Raw genomic sequence first — 22,403 nt, 5'->3', positions numbered from 1 at the left:
GTGCAGGAATCCAAAATATTTTATTAGGTTTCAATTAAGGGTTATGTCCTAGAGAAATACATTTTTCATTGACACTTGGGGCCTTGTTGTGTTGGATATTCAGTGGCAGAAACAAATATATATTCAACTGGTATCATGCTTTAGATTTCCATTGCTGGTCCTATCAGTATTTTACCAGTATGTACAAGGTCAAACCAACATGGGTGCATCTGTGAGAAGAACACAGAGGCTGAGAAAGAAACCAACATAAGGCGTTCTAAGGTGTTAAGCGCTCAGAACATGCAAGTTTTGAGGCATTCTTGATCTTATCTCAGCAGCTGGAAGGCAAAAACAAGGTTGAATAAGAACAGAATGTCATCTTGTATTTTTGCAAATTTTTCCAATTGTCAAATAGATCACCGTTATTATTAGACCATTAGGCAGCATTCACACCTCTGTTTTACTGCAGTGTATACAAATCCTTGCGTGCTGCATCTTTGGTATGGTTTCCAGGACAATAAACCTTTCATATGAATAAATAGTAATGAACAAAATGTGGCTAAAAACACACACCGCATTACTATAAGAAAAACATAGGTATGAATCTAGCCTCACTCTTAGTAAACACAGCTATGTGGTTTGCATATCAAGACTCAAAAATTGATGAACAGTTCCTCAGATTTAAAATTACTTGGGTGACAGGGTTGCTTGTAAAGTTAAGAATTCATAACCACAGACCTCCAATTTAATGATCAAGTAGACTTCTATTACTAATTTCCTTAATACAAAAACATTTCTTCACAGATCAAAAAAGAATGCAAATTTTCATGTTTTGCATTTCCATACATTCATTAAAACATCTACAAATTCTTGCTTTTGGGGTATGGATTCCAACTTCTTGTAGCACCATCCAAAGCAGTTTAAGCTTGCCCTATACAACATGCCATATGGGAGGTTTTGGATATTTGGTGCTGTGGGAGATGTAGGCTAAAATGCTGGGAGGGAAATATAAATATTACCTTGAGAAAATACATATTTAAAATGTATGTTTTTTTTCCTGGGACTTTGCAAGCACTTCTATTATCTTTTAATTTTTAAAATACTGTTTGCGTGTTAGAAAAAAAAAAAAAAAAAAAAGAAAATAAAAACATCCATATCAGGCAGAACGCAAATAAATCAAAGAAAATGGTTTCAAGGTAAATAAGGCTTTGATCTTTCTGAAAGTTTTACGCTATGTGCAATATCGGGATGTTGAGTCAAAAACAGTTCAAAATGAACTTCGGGATGCAAATAAAATCATACATTAGTAGCCTCAGATTGCTAAATATTAAAACTGCTATAAAGTTGGTAAAATTCCTCAGTTCTGCCATTAATCATCTCTGCAATTCATAAAAAGCAGCTTCAGCTGGGCACCCATGGGAGGTATAATGCAAGCAAAGACAAACATCCTCTTTTCTTCTAACACCACTTGTAGGAACTACAGTTCCCATGATGCCATTGGAATTGTAGTGAATGGCACCAATTACAGATGTGGGGGGTATGAGACACCAGGAGACTCCTGGCCTGTCAGTAATATGATGCCATTGAAGGTGGACAGATGACCTAGAGCAGTGATGGCGAAAATTGGCACCCCAGATGTTTTGGAACTACATTTCCCATGATGCTCATGCACTCTGCAGTGTAGTTGAGCATCATGGGAAATGTAGTTCCAAAACATCTGGGGTGCCAAGGTTTGCCATCACTGACCTAGAGCCTCTTGGCCTGTCAATTATTCAATACAGTTACAATGGGTGGTTCAGTATGGGAGTCTGAGGCGCCCAGATCGCTTGCTACAGGACTACAGAGTGGAAGTAACAAGACCGGTGGGGTCGGGGGGGAGGGGAGGGAGAAGAAATGTCCGTCCCTAGCACTTCACTAAATTATAAGGGAGACGAAGGCCTATATTTCAGAAAAGAAAATATGGGTTTCTCACACCCACCATATCTGTGCATGGTACAGAGACCCTTTTTGCAAAAGGTACGAAAGGACCAACATGCACACACGAAAAAGTTCTGCCTGGAGTTCAGCTTTAATGGAGTGTTGCTCAGGAGACTGTTAGTCACATTTTTAACACTATAAATCAGAGTAAATCAAGCAAATATATAGTTCGCAAAAAAAAAAAAAAAAAAAAAAAAAACCTATAACAACTTTTAATAGCAACTACAGGTGTTGCTGAATTGATCCTTTCACTGCAATTCATCAGTACATAAAAAAAAGACTTTATAATTGTGATTGCTTGGAGAAAAGCCAAGCAAAAGAGTTTTGTTGTATTACACAAAATACCCTCCCCTGTACAAGTAGTTTAACAGTCGAATATGATCAGCTCAGACTAATTTATTTCTTGTCTTTTTCATCAGGAATTAGGCAATTTATCAGATTTTGTCCTTATGGTAGTATGGAAGGACCGTATTATAAAACGGACATATCTGTAGCTCTGCCTGAATTTGGCATGGACCAACCACGATACATACTACGGATCTTGAAACTAAAGTACAGTGTCATGTCTCAGTGTCTGAAATGATCACAGTAAGATATCCAATGTTTATATAGAACAGAGACATGCTGTATTGATTAGTTAGGGTAGAACAGAGCTCTTTGTATCTTCCACAGATATGATTAAATGTTCACGGTAAGTCAAATTCAGTTCAAGAGAAGACGGCACTAAAAAGGACCATCAATTAGCAGCAGGGAGTGCACAGAATACATCTTTACACCACTGAGAGATGAGCAAGTGGTGTAAAATTTTAAAAAGTCCAAAGTTTATTTTGTTTTGCAGTGTCTTATAATGCATAATTTATGGGGGAGCACCATTAGTTACAGTAGTAAAAGCCAGTTTACAAAAAAAAAAAAAAAAACACCTTCTTTGGACAGCCACCATACTAACCAAACCATTCTGTTGATTGCGCTGGTAGATTGCTGAAAGTTGAAACATTGTACAGAGAAATAACCAGGTTTATTACAGATACATCCTGAAATTTCCCAGCATTAAAAAAAAAAAAAAAAAAAAAAAAAAAAAAGGCGATTTTTTTTCCTTCTACGACTGAGCCTCATTTTATTTGCTCAACTATGGCTTTGCGTGGTTAAGAAAGATATATATTAAAACATCATGTAAAACTGAAGCCAAATGAATAGAAAATAAAAAGGGCAATAGGACAAAAAAAAAAAAAAGATACACAATTAGTGTTTTAGTGCCTAAACGTCAATCTATATAGTGTTAAAAATATCGGTCACAGCTATAGGCCTACACAGTAAGCATACAAATGTAGGTGGTTGAGGGATGTCTGAGAAAAGGTTTACACTTTTGATACACCACTTGTTATTCCGTGTAAAGCTGCTGTGCTGCTCTTTACAAGACCCTCTTCTCTGTTCCAATGGTGTATGCGCTCCTTAGTTTTTAAAAAAGACTTGCAGCGTCCCTGGATTCAATTTCTCTTGCCCCCCACAACCCTTGTGCTGGAAGACACTGCTGGCTCAATATAGTGTACAGAAGAGAGTGTGGGAAGCTTGGTAGTGCCTGAAGTTCATGTTGCACACCAATAGTGTTGTAGCTGTGCATTATTCCTGTTGAACTTGCATCAGGAAATGATGGCATTAGAACGCCGAATTCCCACCAGGTTGTCAGCACTGATAGACCTCCTCATCGCAGCTTTAGATAAGTCTTTATACTTATCTTCACATAGCCTGGAGATAGCCTATGTAAAACAAAAACACAAAACCTTAGGTTACACAGTTTATTAAATATGTTTCTAGGAAAACAGTATGGGCAGTGATCAAAAAGCAATGGAATTAAAATAAAAACACACATTCCCAATAAAGTACAACCAAAGGCAAAACCTTTTTTTTAGTTCTGGATACAGTGGAGATGGATTAGAACCCTGTCATGTTTTTACTGCTGTCTGTGTTCCCCATTAGGGAGATTCACCCCCTCTATTTGGCCCGTTTAATATCATCACAAAGTAAAAAAATCCCAAGTTTTAAATTGTCCCCAGAAAGGTAATAAATCTTACAATGGGGACACTAGTCTTAGTGACCCAGTGTTCCGTGAAAAAAAACCATACCCGTAAAAATTCCCTACCCTTGTCACTTCCGGTGATTCTACATCATTGAACAGCTGAGGAGCTTACTAGTGCGCATGCTCGGAGGGTAGGGAATTTTCACGGTAGTGTGTTGTAATGTTACACCGCATCCGGTTACATTAAAGGTTACACTAAAACAGCTCGGCTGCAACATGAATCATCTCCGCTCCTACCCCTGTCACTTCCTTGATCTTGGCTACTAAATGTAAAAGCGGCGGCGGGTCTATGAAAATATAAATCACGGAGCGGAGATCTCAGTGATTTCGATTTCATACACCCGCCGCCGCTTTTACATTTAGTAGCCGAGATCAGGGAAGTGACAGGAGTAGGAGCGGAGATGACTCATGTTGCAGCCGAGCTGTTTTAATGTAACCGCCGCAACAGCTGAGGTGGTGTAACGTTACAACACACTACTGGGAAAATTCCCTACCCTCCGAGCATGCGCAATGCTAAGCTCCTCAGCTGTTCAATGACGTATCCGGAGCTGTGAGCATGCGCACTGCTACGCTGCTCAGCTGTTCCATTACGTTTATGACAGGAAGTGACGCAGGTATGGTTTTTCTAACGTTACACCGGGCAGGCCCAATGAATTTCCCTAATTTGCAGAGATTTACTCTCACTTCCTGTTTTGGCTTCAGGAGAGAATTGAAAGTAAATCTCCCCAAAGGGACACATATGGCAAAAATACCTGACCGAGGTTATAACCCTCCCCTACTCTATCCAAAAAAAAAAAAAAAAAATTAAAAAAAAGGAAGAAAGTTTTTGCCTATAGTTAGACATTTTAGGCACTGAATATCAATTTACACCCAAAAAAACACAACAGATTTTTACCTCTAGTTTCTGTGCCCTTTCCTTGCTTAGCGGTTCCAGAAGAAAACTAAGGTTGTTATCATCTGCTAGAGATCGCAAGTCAAAGTAGTATTTGGCATATACGCTGGCAGGGACATTAATGTTGAACTGCAGCAGCTCAAGGAAGTGCCTCTCCATTTCATTCCTGATATTAGAAATAAAGACACAATGTTAATTACCAAAAAAATGCAAGTTGGAACAAAAAAGGAACGTTAACTTGTAAATTCTTTATCTTGGAGTACAGTACAAGACACAGGAAGAGTATTCATATACCATAGGTTATAATGTACCGTCTGTAAGTGGACACTTGCAAAGCTTAACCACTTGCCGACCGTCGCACGACTATTTACTGCGGCGGTCAGCCCCGTGCAGGCAAAGTGACGTAGTACTACGTCGCTAGCTCCCGCCGCTCTGGGGTACGCTTCTGCACGCCCCCGCCGCCACTGAAGACCTGATTTGGTTCAGAACCGATCAGTCATCAGGTCCAGGCCAATGATTTTTGGCCTGGACCTGTTGATCGGTCCTGCCCAATCAGATTCTATTCTGAGCCTGTGTAATGTAAAGACAGGCTCAGAAAAGACCCGCTCTCCCCTCCCATGATCCTTTTTGGATCCATTGAGAGGAGAGAGCACATCTAACTGAGTACTGCACCAAGCACACCCACGTACACTTAGATAGGAACACTTAACCCCCGATCGCCCCCCCCACCCCAGTTATTAGTGCGATTGTGACTTGAGTTAGCGCTAGCGACTTAGTTTCTGTCCCAAGTAGGTTTAGGGTCCCCGCCAACCCCCCAATAAAGATTTAACCCCCTGATCCCCCCTACACCCCCCCCTGATCACCCCTACACCCCCTGTCACAACACACACTGTATACAGTATATAGCATTTTCCTATATACCCGTATAAGTGTGATTTGTGATCAGGTGTAGCCCTTGCGGCCCTTCCTTTTTCACTAAAAATACCCGCCACCCCCCCTTAAAGATTAAACCCCCTGATCCCCCCACACCCCCCGTCACAACACACACTGTATACAGTATATAGCCTTTTCCTAAATACCCGTATAAGTGTGATTTGTGATCAGGTGTAGCGCTTGTGGCCCTCCCATTTTCACTTAAAACACCTGCCACCCCCCCCCCCATAAAGATTTAACCCCCTGATCCCCCCCCAGTTAACCCCTTCCCCCGTCACATTGCACACTAATACAAACGTAATATACTGTTTTTTTGTATTTTGTATTAGTGAGATTGTCACTTGAGTTAGCGCTAGCGACTTCGAATTCGCCCCTTGCCAGACCATTCGGCTGGAAACCTATAACGGTTCCCGATTTTAAAATCTTTCTGGGCCTTTCCCTCAACATAGGCATAACCAGAGTGAATTGCAGCTATATTGGTCCACTAGCCCACTTCACCATATGCGCATGTACTCTGCCTCCATGTCCAGGGCGAGATACAAGCAAATTCTGCGATTTATGCATTTCAGCAACAATGAAATCTGTCGTCCTCGGGGAGACCCTGAATATGATCGGCTCCACAAAATTCGGCCCTTCATAGACCACTTCAATCAGCGGTTTGCAGCCCTGTTTACGCCCGAACAAGTTGTCTGCGTTGACGAGTCCCTGATTAAGTTTACTGGCCGCCTTGCTATGAAACAGTACCTCCCCAGCACGGGGTCAAGCTGTACAAGCTCTGACAGGGCCACAGGCTATACAGTTAGTTTACAGGTCTATGAGGGAAAAGATAGCACTGTGGAGCCCCCCAACTGCCCAGACTACATAGGGAGCAGCGGCAAGATAGTTTGGGACTTGGTGTCACCCTTATCCGGAAAGGGGTACCATTTGTACGTGGACAACTTCTACACAAGCGTGCCACTATTTAGTCATCTTCTTGAATTACAAATTGGCGCATGTGGCCCCGTGCGACCTAATCACCGGGGCTTCCCCCAACGGCTTGTAAATTCCCATCTTAGTCGGGGGAGAGAGCCTGCTTGAAAGCGGACAAATTGCTTGCAGTGAAATGGAGGGATACAAGGGATGTTTTTGTTCTGTCCTCCCTTCACGCAGACACGGCGATCCAAATTCCTACAGCAACTGGCGTTATGGAGAAACCCCTCTGTGTCCACGACTACAACCTTAATATGGGAGGGGTGGACCTTAACGACCAGCTTTTGTAGCCGTATTTATTTGCCGTAAAGCCAGACGCTGGTACAAAAAAGTGTCTGTTTATTTATTCCAATTGGTTATGCTGAATGCCTTTGTCCTATACAGGGCGTCAGGACGAACTGGATCCTTCCGAGAATTCCAGGAAGAAATCATCAGTGCCTACCTGTACCCAGGAGGTATGCCTGCCAAACTTCCCATTCCAGATGCAGTGAGCCGGCTGCATGAGAGACATTTTCCACATGTCCTCCCGCAATACCCCTACCCAAAAACACCTCTAAAGAAGATCTCGTGTCTGTAGCAGGCGCGGATTTAGGCGTGACACCCGCTATTATTGTCCCAGATGTCCTGACCAACCTGGTCTCTGCATCGGGGAATGTTTTGAGCGCTACCATACACTAGTAAAGTATTAGTGTAGGGTACAGCACGACAGTGTAGGGCACACAAACACAGGGTCTCGAAAGATGTTCGCTGGCTATCGACATTTTGAGAGACCCAAGCTGGAAAATCGCAGTTCACAGAAAAAAAGTGTTCCAAAAAAAAAAAAAAAATCCAAAAAACAGTTGTCGTGTCAGTCATTTTTTTTTATCTTCTTCTACTCTACCTACTGTAATTTTACTGTACTTTTGTTTTTCATTCTTTTGTTAACCTGCTTCTCTTGCAGGTACCCCTCTGCTGCCACATTGATTTTATATATTCTGACACAAACAGTGTTTGCGCACAGCATATATGGATACCTTTGCTGGCAGCAGCTGGTAGGTGGTAGGCTGATTTCAGCACTAGTTAAAATACCTTTTAGGTATACGTGGAATATTGTCATGTATACCCACCATTAAATTCAGTGGGTGGCTGTTTGGGCGGTTAATGGTGTGTAATATTACACAATATTCCTGTGGTGATTTCGGTTAGGTTCTCTTTTTTTTCGTTCTGTCCTCCAGAGCATTAGGAGTCAGGGTGAACATGCTCAGTTTAGTGTGTATTGCTAGAGAGTTTTTTTTTTTCCTTGGGAGAGTGCAAGTGATTAGCACATGGCCAATCAGCACTGTCTGTACAGAGGATCAGGGGAGAACTCCCCTACAAGCTTAAGCAGACAGGGATACAAGTCACATTACTGCTATATACTGCAGTTGAGAAAAGGTATTTAGCAGTCCATGTTTACAAATTTTACTTTATATTTATGTAGCACCCTCCTAGGTAGGTGCTAGGAAAACACATTTGGTAGCTCTGTTCTGCTTATCAGGAGAGCCAGATCCGTTAGTTTAGCCTGTCATGTTTCCAGGTGTGATTTATTGGGTCTAAGGGAGTCTCGTCTCCCCACTGTATCCAATAAGGGAGCTGGTTGGACAGTGGAGGAAACCTAACAAGTAGCACACTAGGGTTTGTGGCTGTCTCAGTGGGTGGGCATTGCTGCAATGCATCCTGGGATTGGCTATAAATCTGGAGGGAGCATTTGACAGGGCGTCTTTTGCGGGAAACAGAGTCCCAGGAGGAGGCAGACGAATGGACTCTCCTGTTGATGTGAGGAAGGTGGTTCAGGCAGTCGGCCTATTGAACAAGGAGTGTGGAGCTGAGCTGCAGAGGATCCAGAGTGCTGACAAGTGGAGCTGCAGGCAGGACCATCTTGGAAAAACAGTATTGTGAGTACCAGATCATCTGCCTAAGGGTCTGCCTAGGAGAGGGGACCACTCCAGAGAAGTCAGGGGATCAAGGAGCTAGCTCACACGGAGTGTATTAGTAAAAGGGGGTGCTGTGTAGTTGACCCTGAAGATTAGGAACAAAGGGGGTGCCAGGAAGGGCCATGAAGTTGTTCTGCAGTACAGTACAGTTTACCTCAGAAAGTTCATTCAGTCCTGTGTCACAGCTTGTGACAGACGGAAGCAGCGGCCTAGCAGTCACTAGCTCTATTCAGCGTTACTCAGCATTATTCAGCTCTTTTCAAGTTGTACCAGCCTACTGTGCATAGTTCTTTACGTTGGAGTATCCCACTCATTCCCTTCTATCCAAGTTCCAAATAAAACCTAAAAACCAAGGATACTGGACTGTTTGTCTGAGGTAAAACACTTGGAATAATGTCAGACTGTTCTGTTGTTGCTAATGGTAACACAGGGGAACCTGTAACCAGCAGCTCCCATGGGAGTAGTGCTACATTTATAATTGCATTTCCATGTTCTGTGTACTAGGGAAAACCAAGATATAGTGAATGCCGGTTCTATGTTTAGGAACACTTTAAGGACACAGTTTTGAATAGTTAAATCAATGGGTTTAGTTCCACTCTGATTTACTGCTGGGGCACTGGGCTTCAGCAACATGACAGCCTCCAGCAAGAACAAACAGGAGCAATGGTGGAGGCAATTTACAGCACACAATTGTTGTAGCATAATGTGGAATGTGTGTTCCCTGCTAAAGAACACTATTCTTTATTAAGTTATGGGTAAAGTTCCGCTTTAAGAAGGGATTCCAAATGCCTGCCTGTAGAATCTTTAAAGGTATACATGTCTAGCACACTTCCTGTTTGGGTATATCACTGGTGAATCCACAGTAGGTATAGACTATTGTTTAACAAACTCCCTCTCATGGGGAACAGTTTCAGCCTACTCTCAGGTGGGGTCCAAGACCCTTTAGGATGCTTCCACTCCAGATAGATATCTTGAACAGGTGGTGTAGTAAAAAGGTCTTTGCAGCTGCAAGAACTCTGAAAAGACCCAAGGCTGGAGACAGCAGGCAGACTCTCCAAATACATATATAACCGTTCTGCACTACACTGTTTTATATAGACTTTTTAAGTGACTGAAACACATTAGCGTAAGCCGATTAGAAAATAAGTAGGAAATTAGGGTTAATTTTTTTTCATACAAGCTGATCCTCTAAATGCATAATTCAGAACAACCCATTGTAATTCTGAAATGGTGAGCAAGAAACTTAATGACTTAGCTTGATCTAAGGCCTTGGAAAGGTAAGGAACACACACTGCAGGGATGTTGTCACAGTGTGCTAAGAGCCTTTGTAGTCAGATTCAGTAGAGGACCCTGATAAATTAGAGGGTTCCACAAAGCAGTTGTCCATTCCTTCAGAAGATATAGAAGAGTCAGAAGAACAGTTGATACTCCCTGTACCCTTGGGAGCTGGAATCCCCGCTGCAGCAGGATGTTGCCCACTGTGCATCTGTACCGACATCTGCATGGCAAAACTGAAACTAGGCTCAAAGTTGGAGGCAAGGCAATTTCCAGGCCGTTAGTACTGATGATGGTCGAATGGTCACTATCCAAGCAGAGTATGTACGCGACACTACACCCGGGGGGGGGGGGGGGGTGATATTAATGCTCAGTCCCTCAGCGGTAACCCTTTTCTTGGTAAAACTGGCAGTAGCAGGGAATCTGAAAGGTACCAAGTGATGAAAATAGCAAAGCAGTTCCCGGGGCTTTAGCTTGACCAACCTTACTCGCAAAAGTCAAGCACAAGCTAACACCTGGGATTATATCACAGCTCTGGACTTGGAAAGTAATCCACAGCTAACCCAGCACACCCGGATCTGGAAAGCACAAAAATGTAGAGCCCAGTGCTCAAAAGGTCCCATTCCAGGCCAGCCCGACAACATTCATTCAAGCAGGATCTGCGTACACATTATGTCCTCAAGGAAAAACTCATGGCGTGCCACAGAAAGCACCAGCTTAAAATTTACAAAAAGGTACATGAAAACATTTCAGAAACCTATGGATAAGGATGGCAATAGATATTCCACATAATTTAGCTGGCGAGTTAGGGAAAATTGGATTTTGGACGAAGAACCACCTTATCCCTATGAACCACCAGATATGGGGAACGACAGGACAATGCGGCCAGTTCTCACACCCTGCGTGCAGAAGTGATAGCCACCAAAAAGGCCACCTTCTGAGATAAGGTAAGCAAGGGAATCTCCCTAATATTTTCAAAGGGAGGTTTCTGAAGAACCGACAACACCAAATTTAAGATCCCAGGGCGGCAAGGGCGCACACACCGACGGAGCCAGGTGCCGCACCCCCTGGATGAAATTCCGCACCAAGGACTGAGTAAGAACGTGGAGGAAACCCAAGGGATTCACACCACGCAATGTAAGACTTCCATGTGCGATGATGGACCTTTCTAGAAGTCGCTTTCCTCGCTTTAATCAGAGTAGGAATAACTGAAGCCGACAAACCCCTGTCCTTCAGCACCTGGGTCTCAACAGCCAAGCCGTTAAAGCCAGCGATCGTAAAGCAGGATGGAAGATCGGTCCCTGAGACAGCAGATCCTCCCTGAGAGGAAGTCGCCAAGGAGCGTCCGCGACCAGCCTGACCAAGTCGGCGTACCAGGCCCGATGAGGCCAGTCCGGAGCCACAAGGATGACTGGAATTCCCTCCACCTCTATCCTGGGAAGAAGTTTCGCCAGCAACTTGAGGAGGGAAGGTATACAGTAGCTGGTACTGCCCCCATGGAGCGACCAGCGCATCTGCGGCATCCGCCTGAGTATTGCGGGAGCGGGCTACAAACCTCCGCACCTTCCTGTTGAGCCGAGATGCCAACAGATCTACATCCGGGGTGCCCCAACGAAGGCACAATTGGTGAAATACCTCTGGATGAAGGGACCATTCCCCTTGATCCAGAATCTGACAGCTGAGAAAATCTGCCTGCCAATTTTCCACCCCCGGAATGAAAACCGCGGAGAGGGCTGGAACAATCGTTCCGCCCAACGAAGGATGCCGGCCACTTTTACGGCCGCCAGAACACTCTTGGTGCCCCCCTAGTGATTGACGTAAGCCACGACCGTGACATTGTCCGACTGGATCCGAACCGGGCTGCCCCGGAGCTGCTCGGTCCAGTGAACCAGACCAAGTCTGATCGCTCTCAGTTCCAATACATTTATCAGAGGAATGAGAAAAAATTTTTGAGCGGAAAAGGAAGGTCCCCGTCTGCGACAAGGTCTCTTACCCTTCGTAGCCTGTGGTAGAAAGGTGCTCTTGCCTCCAGTGAGACCCTTGATAATCTCATCCAAGGTAGCACCAAACAGGCGATCCCCTTGAAAGGGGAGATCAGCCAAAGCTCTTTTGGAAGCTTGATCCGCCGACCAGCACTTTAACCATAACATGCGCCGGAGGACCACCACCAAGATCGATACACGCCCCAACAATGGAGTGGTGTCCAGGGCGGCATCACAGACAAACTGTAGCCCTTGTACCATCTGCTCCAGCAAGTCCGCTACTGCAGGGGGGAGACTTCTCCCCTCCAGGTCATGGCGTAACAACTTGGTCCATTCTGTCAATGTTTGTGAAACCAGAGCACTGGTAAACACTGGCCTAAAGGCCGACCCTACCAGGGAGAATATAGAGCGGGATATAGATTCCGCCTCACGGTCGACCGGATCCCGAAAGGACGGAGCGTCCTCCAACGGGATAACAGTAGCTTTATTTAGTCTGGAAATCGGCGAATCCACCAACGGTGGTACCGTCCATTTGTTAAGGAGGGATTCTTCAAATGGATAGCGCTTAGCAATCCGTTTGGACATGCCAGGGGTTCGTTTTGAACTGACCCACTCCTCTTTAATTATATCATCAAAACATTTGGGCAAGGAAACACCTTTGTCATCTTGGAAGGCTTGCGGTTACCAAAAGCAATTTCAGTATCTGCTGCCTCCGGGACCGCTATGGCGGAGGCGGAAGCGTCATCCTCACTATCCGAGGAGACGGGACCCGAGACAACAGCCCCAGAGGATTGTCAGCTCCCAAACCAAGCCTGCTGGAGTGGTATCCCGGAAGGGGCGGCCTGTGCCCGAGCGGTACTCGGCCCGGCCTGCCGGCGGGAGATGGGGGAGATAGGAGGAGTATGTTACAGGATAGAGGGGAACCCAGATCATGAGGGTCCGACCATCCCACGGAGGGGCCCGCATCCACCCGACAGAGGGAAAGGGGGACATTCTACTCACCATACCGGAACAGGCGGGCACCAACTCCTGACAGAACCCCTCTCCACCGAGGTGGGGGGGCTGGCGGCCAACACAAACGCCGCGACTCCGATTCAGACTGGTCGTGGGCGACCTGGCGAGACGTTTAACTTGCGGGGCCAGTCCCCGTCCAATGGGACTGTGTCGCGGCCGACCCAGCGTGGAGCTAGGGCCTGCACGCGCTCGTAGGCCGGCTGGGGTGACCACTGGATCTCAACATCCAGCCCGTCGCCCAGATCCAGCATAATTTCTCACAGGAACAAAAACTGGAGAAAAAAAGCTAACTAAAAAAGATCTAAAAAAGCTTGCCAGGACCAGAGATCCCAGCAAGGAACTTAGGTCCTTACTTCTGACTAGGCAGAAAAAAAACTGACATCCTGTAGCAGGAAGTGAGAGGATATACCCCCCTGGGACTGCCCCTAAGGCGTGGCCAGAACGTTTTTCCTGCTTAGTGTCCTACTCCTGTAGGGGGCAGTATAACCCTACTGATATTAATCAAAGAGGACTGCGTCTGTCAATGAGCGACAGAGAAAGATAAATTTGTTAATCTTGTAGACCCTAGTGTTAGCTAGCATCATGGCCATCATTCACATTCTTGTTTTACTACTGACAGCATTACTGATAGCATTATCAATTTAAGCAATTTGCTTAGTAATTCATTAATATGCAGTTGCAGTAGCATCATTTGTTATTCATAATGTACACAATTGTGGGGCTATTGTCCAGTAACACAAATTAAAACATGCGGTCATTCTACTGTAGACCAATAAAAGGCAACTACCAAAAAAAAATAAAAAATGACAACAGGTGTGTAATTGATGCAGCCAAGATTGTCAGTGGTCGTGGCAGTTTACTGATCCTAATATCTAACAAGTTTTGATTCTTTTATGCCTGAGGGGGCAGGGGAATTCCTTGTTCCATAGTGCCATTTATTTATTTATTATGCGATGAGTTCATATAGCCTGAAGAGCCCTTTTTCACCAAGATAATAGCTGCAGCTCTGTGCCGATCCATTTGTTGCCTTGGTGATGTGCCCACTTCTTTTGTTGATACGTCTGTACTTTAGTAATAATAAAAAAGAGCCCTTTCCTGTTATCAATCCCGTGATAATGTTGCAGAGTTCATCAGAGCTAATAAACAGCAAGTACCATTCCTTTCATCTACTCTAGTGTAGTGTGTCTGCAAGTGAGTTAAAGGAGGATAGTACAACTGCAATCCTGGAGTCTATGCGTCAATGGTATATTTAGAAATGACTGAGGGAATATCTTAAGCTTACTTCGTTATCACAGTTAAGCTCTATTTTAATAGTATTATACATTTCTAAAAGTAAATGGTCTTGCATCTGAAGTAGATATTTTGTGATCAGGTCCATTGTTTCACTTTTTGGTTGGCATCAAATTCAGTATGTCAGTTTTCCTAATGGTAGCATGTTGTCTTGATTTAAAACAAAAAAAACTGTTGTATTAAAGGCAAGACATTTAAAAACAAGTTAGGACAGGTCCATGTTGACCATGCTGTAGCATCTCCTATTCTTTTAACAGCAATCTGTAAATGTCTGGGTACTGAGACCAGTTGCTGGAGTTTTGGGAGAGAAATGTGGTCCCATTTTTACTTAGCCACTTCTGGACAGGAAGATTTGTCCCCTTAATGACAGGCCATTTTTTGTGATTTGGCAGTGCGTTACTTTAAATTAACAATTGCATGGTCGTGCAAAGCTGTGCCTAAATAAAATAAATTGATGTCCTATTTCCCTCAAAATAGAGCTCTCTTTTGATGGTATTTGATCACCTATGCGATTATTTTTTGCGCTATAAAAACAAAAAAAAAAGCAACTTTTCTGCAAAAAATAAATAATATTTTCACTTTCTGCTTTATAGCATCCCCCCCCCTTCAAAAAAAATAAAATAAATAAAAATCTATTTTTTTCATCCTTTTAGGCCAATTTGTATTCTGCTACATATTTTTGGTAAAAAAAAAAAAAAAAAAAAATCCCGAAAGCGAAGTTTGATTGGTTTGCACAAAAGTTATGGCGTCTACAAATTAAAGATTTATGTAATTTTTATTTATTTTTTACTAGTATTGGCAGTGATTTGGGATTTTTAGCAGGACTCCAACATTGCAGCGGACAGATCAGACCCCTTACATTTCACACTTTTTGGGGGGGGGGGGGGTGGGAGACCAGTGACATTACTACAGTAATTAGTGCTAAAAATATGCACTGGCACTCCAATGACACTGGCAGGGAAGGGGTTAACCCAGGGGTGATCAGGGTTAAATTTGAGCCTAGGGGAGTGTTTTCTAACTGTATGGGGGATGAGCTTGTGAAATGAACACAGAGACCTGTGATTCTATACAGAAGGATCACAGGCACTCTAAACATTTCAGAGAGAACAACGTTCTGCTGTGCCTCTGGCCCCGTGGATCGGCATCCCCGCTGGCTAGTGGGGGCAGGTGCGCGCTCGCCCCCAGGAGCACTCCCACAAACCGCCGTACAGGTACGGCGATTCGCGCAGCCGAGTCAGCCTGTCACAGTATATATGCGGTGGGCGGTTGGCAAGTAGTTAATATAGGATTCTAACTGCTCAACAGTCCTTGGTCTTCTGTTTTTCCCAAATTCATCTTATTGTTGGTCTCCATAGCGATTGTCTATAAGACACAGGTTACTGCTTTGTGTGTTATTTTAGAACTACATGCTATTTATACGCTCTGATTGGCAGGTCTCAATATGAGGATTTCTACATTCATATAGTATCCAGGTACAGCAGCTACATTTTTCCATCAATAGGTTATTAGAGGTGCACTGAATAGAAATTTTGGTGCAGAAACCGAAAATTCAGGATGCACTAGGTCAGAAAAAAAAAAAAAAAAACACAAAAAAAAAAAACCACTTTAATTTTTTCTCTATCGGCAAAATGCCAAAAACGCCAGTGACTGCTTTTCTCGTTTACCTTCTCCTGGAGCGGATGAATATTTGATTCTTTGCATGCCTATTCCTAATCGTGAGGATTGTAAACACCAACTTAATAACTTTACATCCGCCTGTTCCCATCGGTCCATAGGGGTGAATGGACCATCCGATCAGGTCAGCCTGAAATACTGACAGGCAGACATGATTAAACCCTTCGTGTTAAAGGAACCAAGTCTGTTTTTCAAAAGAACAAGTTCTCTTGCAGATGTAGCAGTTACAGGGATGAGACAAACCACTTACCACTGACAGTGTTACTTACAACGGTCAGCTATTATTTATTTAAAACCCTCATCTAAAAAGTGTGAACTGAACACTTTTAAACAAGTACAGAACAAGTAAAAAAGCCAAAAAAAATAGAAAAACAGATTCAGACATAACATCTAAAGAGAAGATGCAATATATTATATTAAACCACTTTAAATTGAGTGGGGGGAAGCAACCTAGAAAGGAGTGGATCAAGGGGCATGTTTTAAGAGAGAAGGGGAAAAAAAACCCCCCAAAGAACTCAGTTTAAAACATAAGGGAGAGAGCGTTTTGGCACAAGGGAGGGATGCAATTTTAGAACGATAATCTTTTCCTGCTACCTGGAGTTCAGCTTTAAGCCTTCACAACCCATAGATGTTAGTAAGCCTATAGACGTTGCACAATAAGATTAGAATGTGTGGCCAGCATTAATCAGGACTTCTCTGCTGCCTAACAGACAGTCCAATGGGTAAACTGACCATGCCATACAGTATGCACCGAGATGCAGCCAGTTAAAATAGCGAAGATGTAGCACACAAACAATGGCACGCTACCACTGCAGGTGCTGGCTTTAGAAATCAATGCAACATTGGTAGAAACATATCGAGCCTGAAGAAAAAGAACGCTTGAACGCTCTGTGCTTATTATTGGCAAATAATTGGGGTGTTCAACCTGTGGGACTGGTTCCATAACATGTCATTACAATATCATGGACATATATAGAAATGAAAAAACTATACAAGCTAGTAATACAATAACAAAAAAACGACTTGACTTCAGTAGGTGAGGAAGCAGGCCAGACTGAGGCAGAGTGCAATGTTAACTTTTTTTACAACAATTATAAAAATAGAGACCATCATATTGAAAATGTATTGAGGAAAACTGCATCTATCTTATAAACTTAAAGAACTACTATACATTTTAACTCCCCAAAGAATCAAGTACATATAAGCACTAGTTCGCTTAGTTCCCCAAAACACACCTCTCTATATGCTGACTGTATTCCCACTACCTTTTAAAGCCCAATGACCCTCTCTGAAGCAAAGTGATCTGTCACAATTATGACTGATCAGCTCCGCTTGTTCATTCAGAATAGTAAAAGATCACTGCCCAGTACAAACTAAAAAAGCAGCTGCAAATATCTATAAATGGTGTTTAATGAATGAGTAAGCATAATCCATAAATTGCTAATTCATAGAACTGAAAGATCACAGCGTTGCATGGTTGTGTGATCCATTCGATAGATAGACAGAGCCACTGGTGGGGAATCAGACTGCTTGAAACCAAAAGCTGTCAAGCTGCAGGACTCGTGCGGTGATTTTCCTGAATATAGACTAGTCAATGTAATGACTATGGTTTCCTCGTTAGACCTCTTTTATAAGAATGAATGTAGCTGTATATCCTCAATTCCTTGAAAGCCAGTGCAACCCTAAGCAATCAATACACTTCCTGATATGCCTCAATTTGAAAAATCGCTGGTGTTGTACCTTTTTAATGCAGTATTGCTCCCTTTCACGGGACAGCATTCCCCCTGCACTGGCAAACAGCTGCTGGTAAGCATGCACATTATCTTCTAGCTCAGTTATTAATGAGAAGGCATGTGAGTGGAAGAGCAGATAAGAGGTGGGACTGAGTGAGGCAGAGCGGAGCTGGTTGGCTGGGAGTACTGAGACTGATCGCTGCACACAAGCATGTGATATGCATGCCTCACATGAAAAGGGAAATGAGAGGCAGGACTGAGTGCAGCAGAGCAGAGGTGGCTGGGAGATCAGGGAAGTTTAGTAAGCAGTCAAATTTCCCTACTAAAGCAATCATTGTCGGTCCAAGAGAGGAGGGTTCCTGAATAGATTGATTATATGGTTGTTTCTAGTCAAAAGTAAAAAGGTGAATAATACAGAAGTGGATGCCCGTAATTATAGAAATCTGTGGGAAAGTATCATTCTTGGCTGAAGATCCACTTTAAGGCCAAGTTTAGATGCATGGCACACCTAGCCGTCCCTCTGAAAAGCAATATGTGGATGGACTTTCAGATAGGTTTTAACAGGCAATGTGTAGCCACCTCACTATTTTAACACTGTAAATACCCTATTTTTAATGGGTTACATTAACTGGTGGCACTGCCCACTGAGCACATCACAAGGTATATTTTTTTGCTGTGGCTTTAAAGCAAAGCATTGCAACATGTTTGCAACTTTCTCTGCCCACTGTGTTGGGCTTAGGGGTATGAAAAATATGCAGCTCCACCTTATGTATTTTCTGCCCCCTATCTGCAAGTATAAATGATCCCCAAGTCACTCCTTTCAAATATTCTGATCAAACCTGTGCCCTTCAAGGCATTTCCCCAATTCTTCACCTTGCCTAGATACTAAAACTAGAAAAGAATATACTGGAAAGCTGATCCTTTAACCACTTGCCTACTGGGCACTTAAATCCACTACTGCCCAGGCCAATTCTCAGCTTTCCACGCTGTCGCAAACAGGTAATTTTTCTACATTGATGGGCACTGACAAGGCGGCACTGGTGGGCACTGACAAGCAACACTGGTGGGTGGCACTGAAGGGCACTAATAGGTGGCACTCATGAGTGGCACCCATAGGCAATGCTAGGCACAGGTAAGTGACACTGATTAAGCACAGATGGGGCATTGATAGGTGGCACTGTTGGGCACTGGCAGGTGGCACTGACCTGCACTGGTAGGTAGCGCTGGTGGGCACTGGTAGGTGGCACTGGGGCACAGCTTATCTTCTCTTTGGGACCAATATCCCTCTAACAGCAGCTGGCAATCAGCTTTTTAGTCGTCCTCACGCTGTCGAAAAAATAAAAAAATAAACTGATCTTCGGCTGCTGTTTACATCACATGATCAGCTTTCATTGGCTGACAGATGATCGCATGGTTAGGGGCCGGATCGCCCCTCACTCAGATCTGTGATCAGCCGAGTCTCATGGACTTGCTGATCACAGAGCGAGTCGTGCACTCTGCAGGGAGCGCGCAGGCAGCTCATGCACGGGAGGACGTACATGGACGCCCTCCCGGCAATTAACCACTTTACCACTAGAGCATTTTGCTGTCTTACGTCTGGGCCACTTTTTGCGATTCGGCGCTGTGCGACCAACTGACAATTGCGCGGTCGTACGACGCCGTACCCAAACGAAATTGACGTCCTTTTTTTTCCCACAAACAGAGCTTTCTTTTGGTGGTATTTGATCACCTGTGCGATTTTTACTTTTTGCGCTATAAACAAAAAAAAAAAAAAAGAGCGTTTATTTTGAGAAAATAACTATTTTTCACATTTTTTTATTTGAAATTCCCCCCAAAAAAGATGTAAAAACCAATTTTTTTAAAAATTTTTGGCCAATTTGTTTTCTGCTACCCATGTTGGGTAAAAAAAAAAAAAAAAATCGCAATAAGCGTATTTTGATTGGTTTGCGCAAAAGTTATTGCGTTTACTAACTAAGGGAAAGATTTATGTCATTTTTGGTGTTTTTTTTTTTTAACGAGTAATGGCGGCGATCAGCGATTTTTTTTGCGGGACTGCGACATTGCGGCGGACAGATCGGACCCTTGACTGACATTTTTGACACTTTTGGGGGTACCAGTGACATTACTGCAGTAATCAGTGCTATAAATATGCACTGTTACTGTAAAAATGACACTGGCAGGGAAGGGGTTAACTTTATTGGAGAGGGAGGGGTTAATGTATGCCTGGTGCTTACTGACGTGTGGGGGGGGGGGGGGAGGTGACTGTGTGAGACAGGGACAGATCGGATGTCCAGCTATGCTGAACACTCCGATCTGTCACTCCCTGTCACTGAGGAGATCCGCCCGCTTGTGTTTACACAGGCGGGCGGATCTCCACACTAGATCCCCGACGATCGGGGCAGAGCAGCGGCGATCGCCGCTGCTCCTCCCCTGGCCCGACTCCCGTTGTGAATGAAAACAGCGGGAGCACGCCTCCGGTGGCGCATGAGCGCCGCCTACAGGGGAGGAGTCTGGCGACGTAGGTCTACGTCGTCAGACGGGAACGAGCCACTTTGCCGCAGTACTATTACAGTACTTAGTGGTAAAGTGGTTAAGGTCCGCGCCATAGCCGTCTTTCGGCTATAGTGCAGACATGAAGTGGTTAATAAAGTACAACTAAAGGCAAAACTTTGTTTTAGACAGAATGGAGATGAATTAGAATCTATCAGTTTTTACTGCTGTCTTTGCCACTGTTCGGGAGGAGATTCACCTCCTTTGTCTTGTTTACCAACATCTTTGAACGTGAAAGAAAAAGACCATTACAAATTTTGGATTGCCCCCAGAAAAGTAATAGGGGTTGGGGACACTAGTTCTGGTGATCTGGGTGTGCCCAAGAGATTCCCCCCAATTTGTAGGAATTTCCTCTCAATTACCGGGACAGGAAGTGATAGAAAATCTCCCCAATGGGAAACGGATGGCAAAGACTGACAGGTGTTATGCCCCTTTGTTACTCTATCCTAAATCAAAAAAAAAATTGCCTTTAGTTCTACTTTAATAGGGGAGCACATAATGTACGGTGGTGGTTACAAGCCATTATATAACTACTGTGCAAACGTTTTAGGCAGGTGTGTGTATATTAAAGCCTAGTACAGACGGGCAAAATGTCGGGCGGCATTCCACCCATATCTAATGGAGTCGGTCTGAGAGAAGCCAGCTATTCTACCAGCTTTTTTGAACAGGCATGACAGCAAAAATTCTGCTGGTGTGGGGATGTCCCCCTGTCGGAATACAATATAACAGCAGTAGAGATTGCTGTACTAACGTTGGATAGTTAGTACGGCGGTCCCTCCTGAGCTGTCAGTTTTTTTTCAGCCCTGCTGGGTATACTAGGCTTTAGAAAGCTTCCAGGGAACAGAAGTATTAATAGTTTATCAACAGTTTTTAAGATTCCTATACAGCAGGTTCTGTTTAGGAAATTACGGTGTTTCAACCTAAACATGAAACGGATGATCATTAGCACCTCCTTGGTATAAATGGTTATTATACACCTGATTCTAAAGGCCCGTACACGTACCGATCGTCGGCAGACGAACGATCTGCCGATTGTACGCTTGTTAGTATGATGCCTCCGACAGCCGTCAGCGCACATTCTGCCGACAAGAATCTGTCATGCAAGCATTAAAATTTTTGTATGCCGACACCAGAGCGGCCGATTGTTCGCCAGTCAGTACAGAATTCGGCCGACAGACCGCAGATTTGCAAGACTGGGCATGCTCAGAAAAGAAAAAAAACACAGGGAAAGTTAACCATTACATGACATCACTTCTGCAGTCAGCAGACAAAATTCTTGTGCTGTCTTTGCACTTTTCAACAGACACCGACAGCCCGGGGACAAAAGACGGCCGATCGTTCGCCGACGATCAGTACGTGTGTACGGGGCATAAGCCTACAATATGTCTTTAAGAATTCATTCTGGTTGAAGTCAGAGTAGTTGCACCAAATATTGACTTGATTTAGATCTTTGTTCGGTTTGCTCACTTTTCAGTTTGTAAATTGATAAAAACAACTAAAGAGGAAGTCTAAAGAATAATTTGTACCTATAGGTAAGCCTATATCAAGGCTTACGTATGGGTACTGTAAATATCTCCTAAAGATGTACCGTTAAGAAGATATTTATATTGCATGCAGCTGATCATGTCATCAGCACATGTGCTCTGAAGGAATGGCCACCCATGCCGTTCCTTCAGATACCTGTGCCATAAATGACAGCTCCCCCGCGCATGCGCGGGAGTGACATCAATGCAGCTCCGGCCTGTCACACAGTCGGAGTCTGCGGACCCGGAAGGAAGAGCAGGAGAATATGGACGCTGCCTCCAGCGACTACATTGCATCCCTGGAGGGCTTTATTTTCAGGTAAGTTTCACAATGTGCTAGTATGCGGTGCATACTAGTACAATATGCCTTTACCTTGCAGGCCAAAAAAAAAAGTAACCAGCGGTTTACAATCGCTTTAGAATATAGATTTATAAAAGCATTCTTACATTACAACATTTTACACCTGCCTTAAACTTTTGCACATTACCGAATATGGTGATTAAGAGGCAATAGCAGAATGTTGCATAGTACATTATGCCTTTACCTTGCATGCCAATAGCAGAATGTTCTACAAATTTCAGACAT

The 22,403-nt window shown here is 43.8% G+C and overlaps 1 protein-coding gene across 3 annotated transcripts in view; it reads right to left on the bottom strand.

Moving 5' to 3' along the window:
- Positions 1–2,467: 2,467 nt before the first annotated feature.
- Positions 2,468–22,403, bottom strand: part of CCNYL1 (cyclin Y like 1) — a 121,449-nt gene continuing 101,513 nt past the window's right edge. For all 3 annotated transcript variants that reach the window (XM_082262033.1, XM_082262034.1, XM_082262035.1), the window contains 2 exons: positions 4,926–5,088; positions 2,468–3,710 (listed from right to left, as the gene is read on the bottom strand). In XM_082262033.1, the coding sequence (XP_082118159.1) occupies positions 3,594–3,710; positions 4,926–5,088 (280 nt within the window). In that variant the 3' untranslated portion in view covers positions 2,468–3,593. The remainder of the gene's footprint in view (positions 3,711–4,925; positions 5,089–22,403) is intronic.

The sequence above is a fragment of the Pelophylax lessonae genome (genome assembly GCF_965119305.1).
Source record: "Pelophylax lessonae genome assembly, chromosome: 6".
NCBI classification, from domain to species: Eukaryota; Metazoa; Chordata; class Amphibia; order Anura; family Ranidae; genus Pelophylax; species Pelophylax lessonae.
Note: the sequence above shows the minus strand (reverse complement) of the source record. Positions and strands in the feature narration are given on the sequence as shown.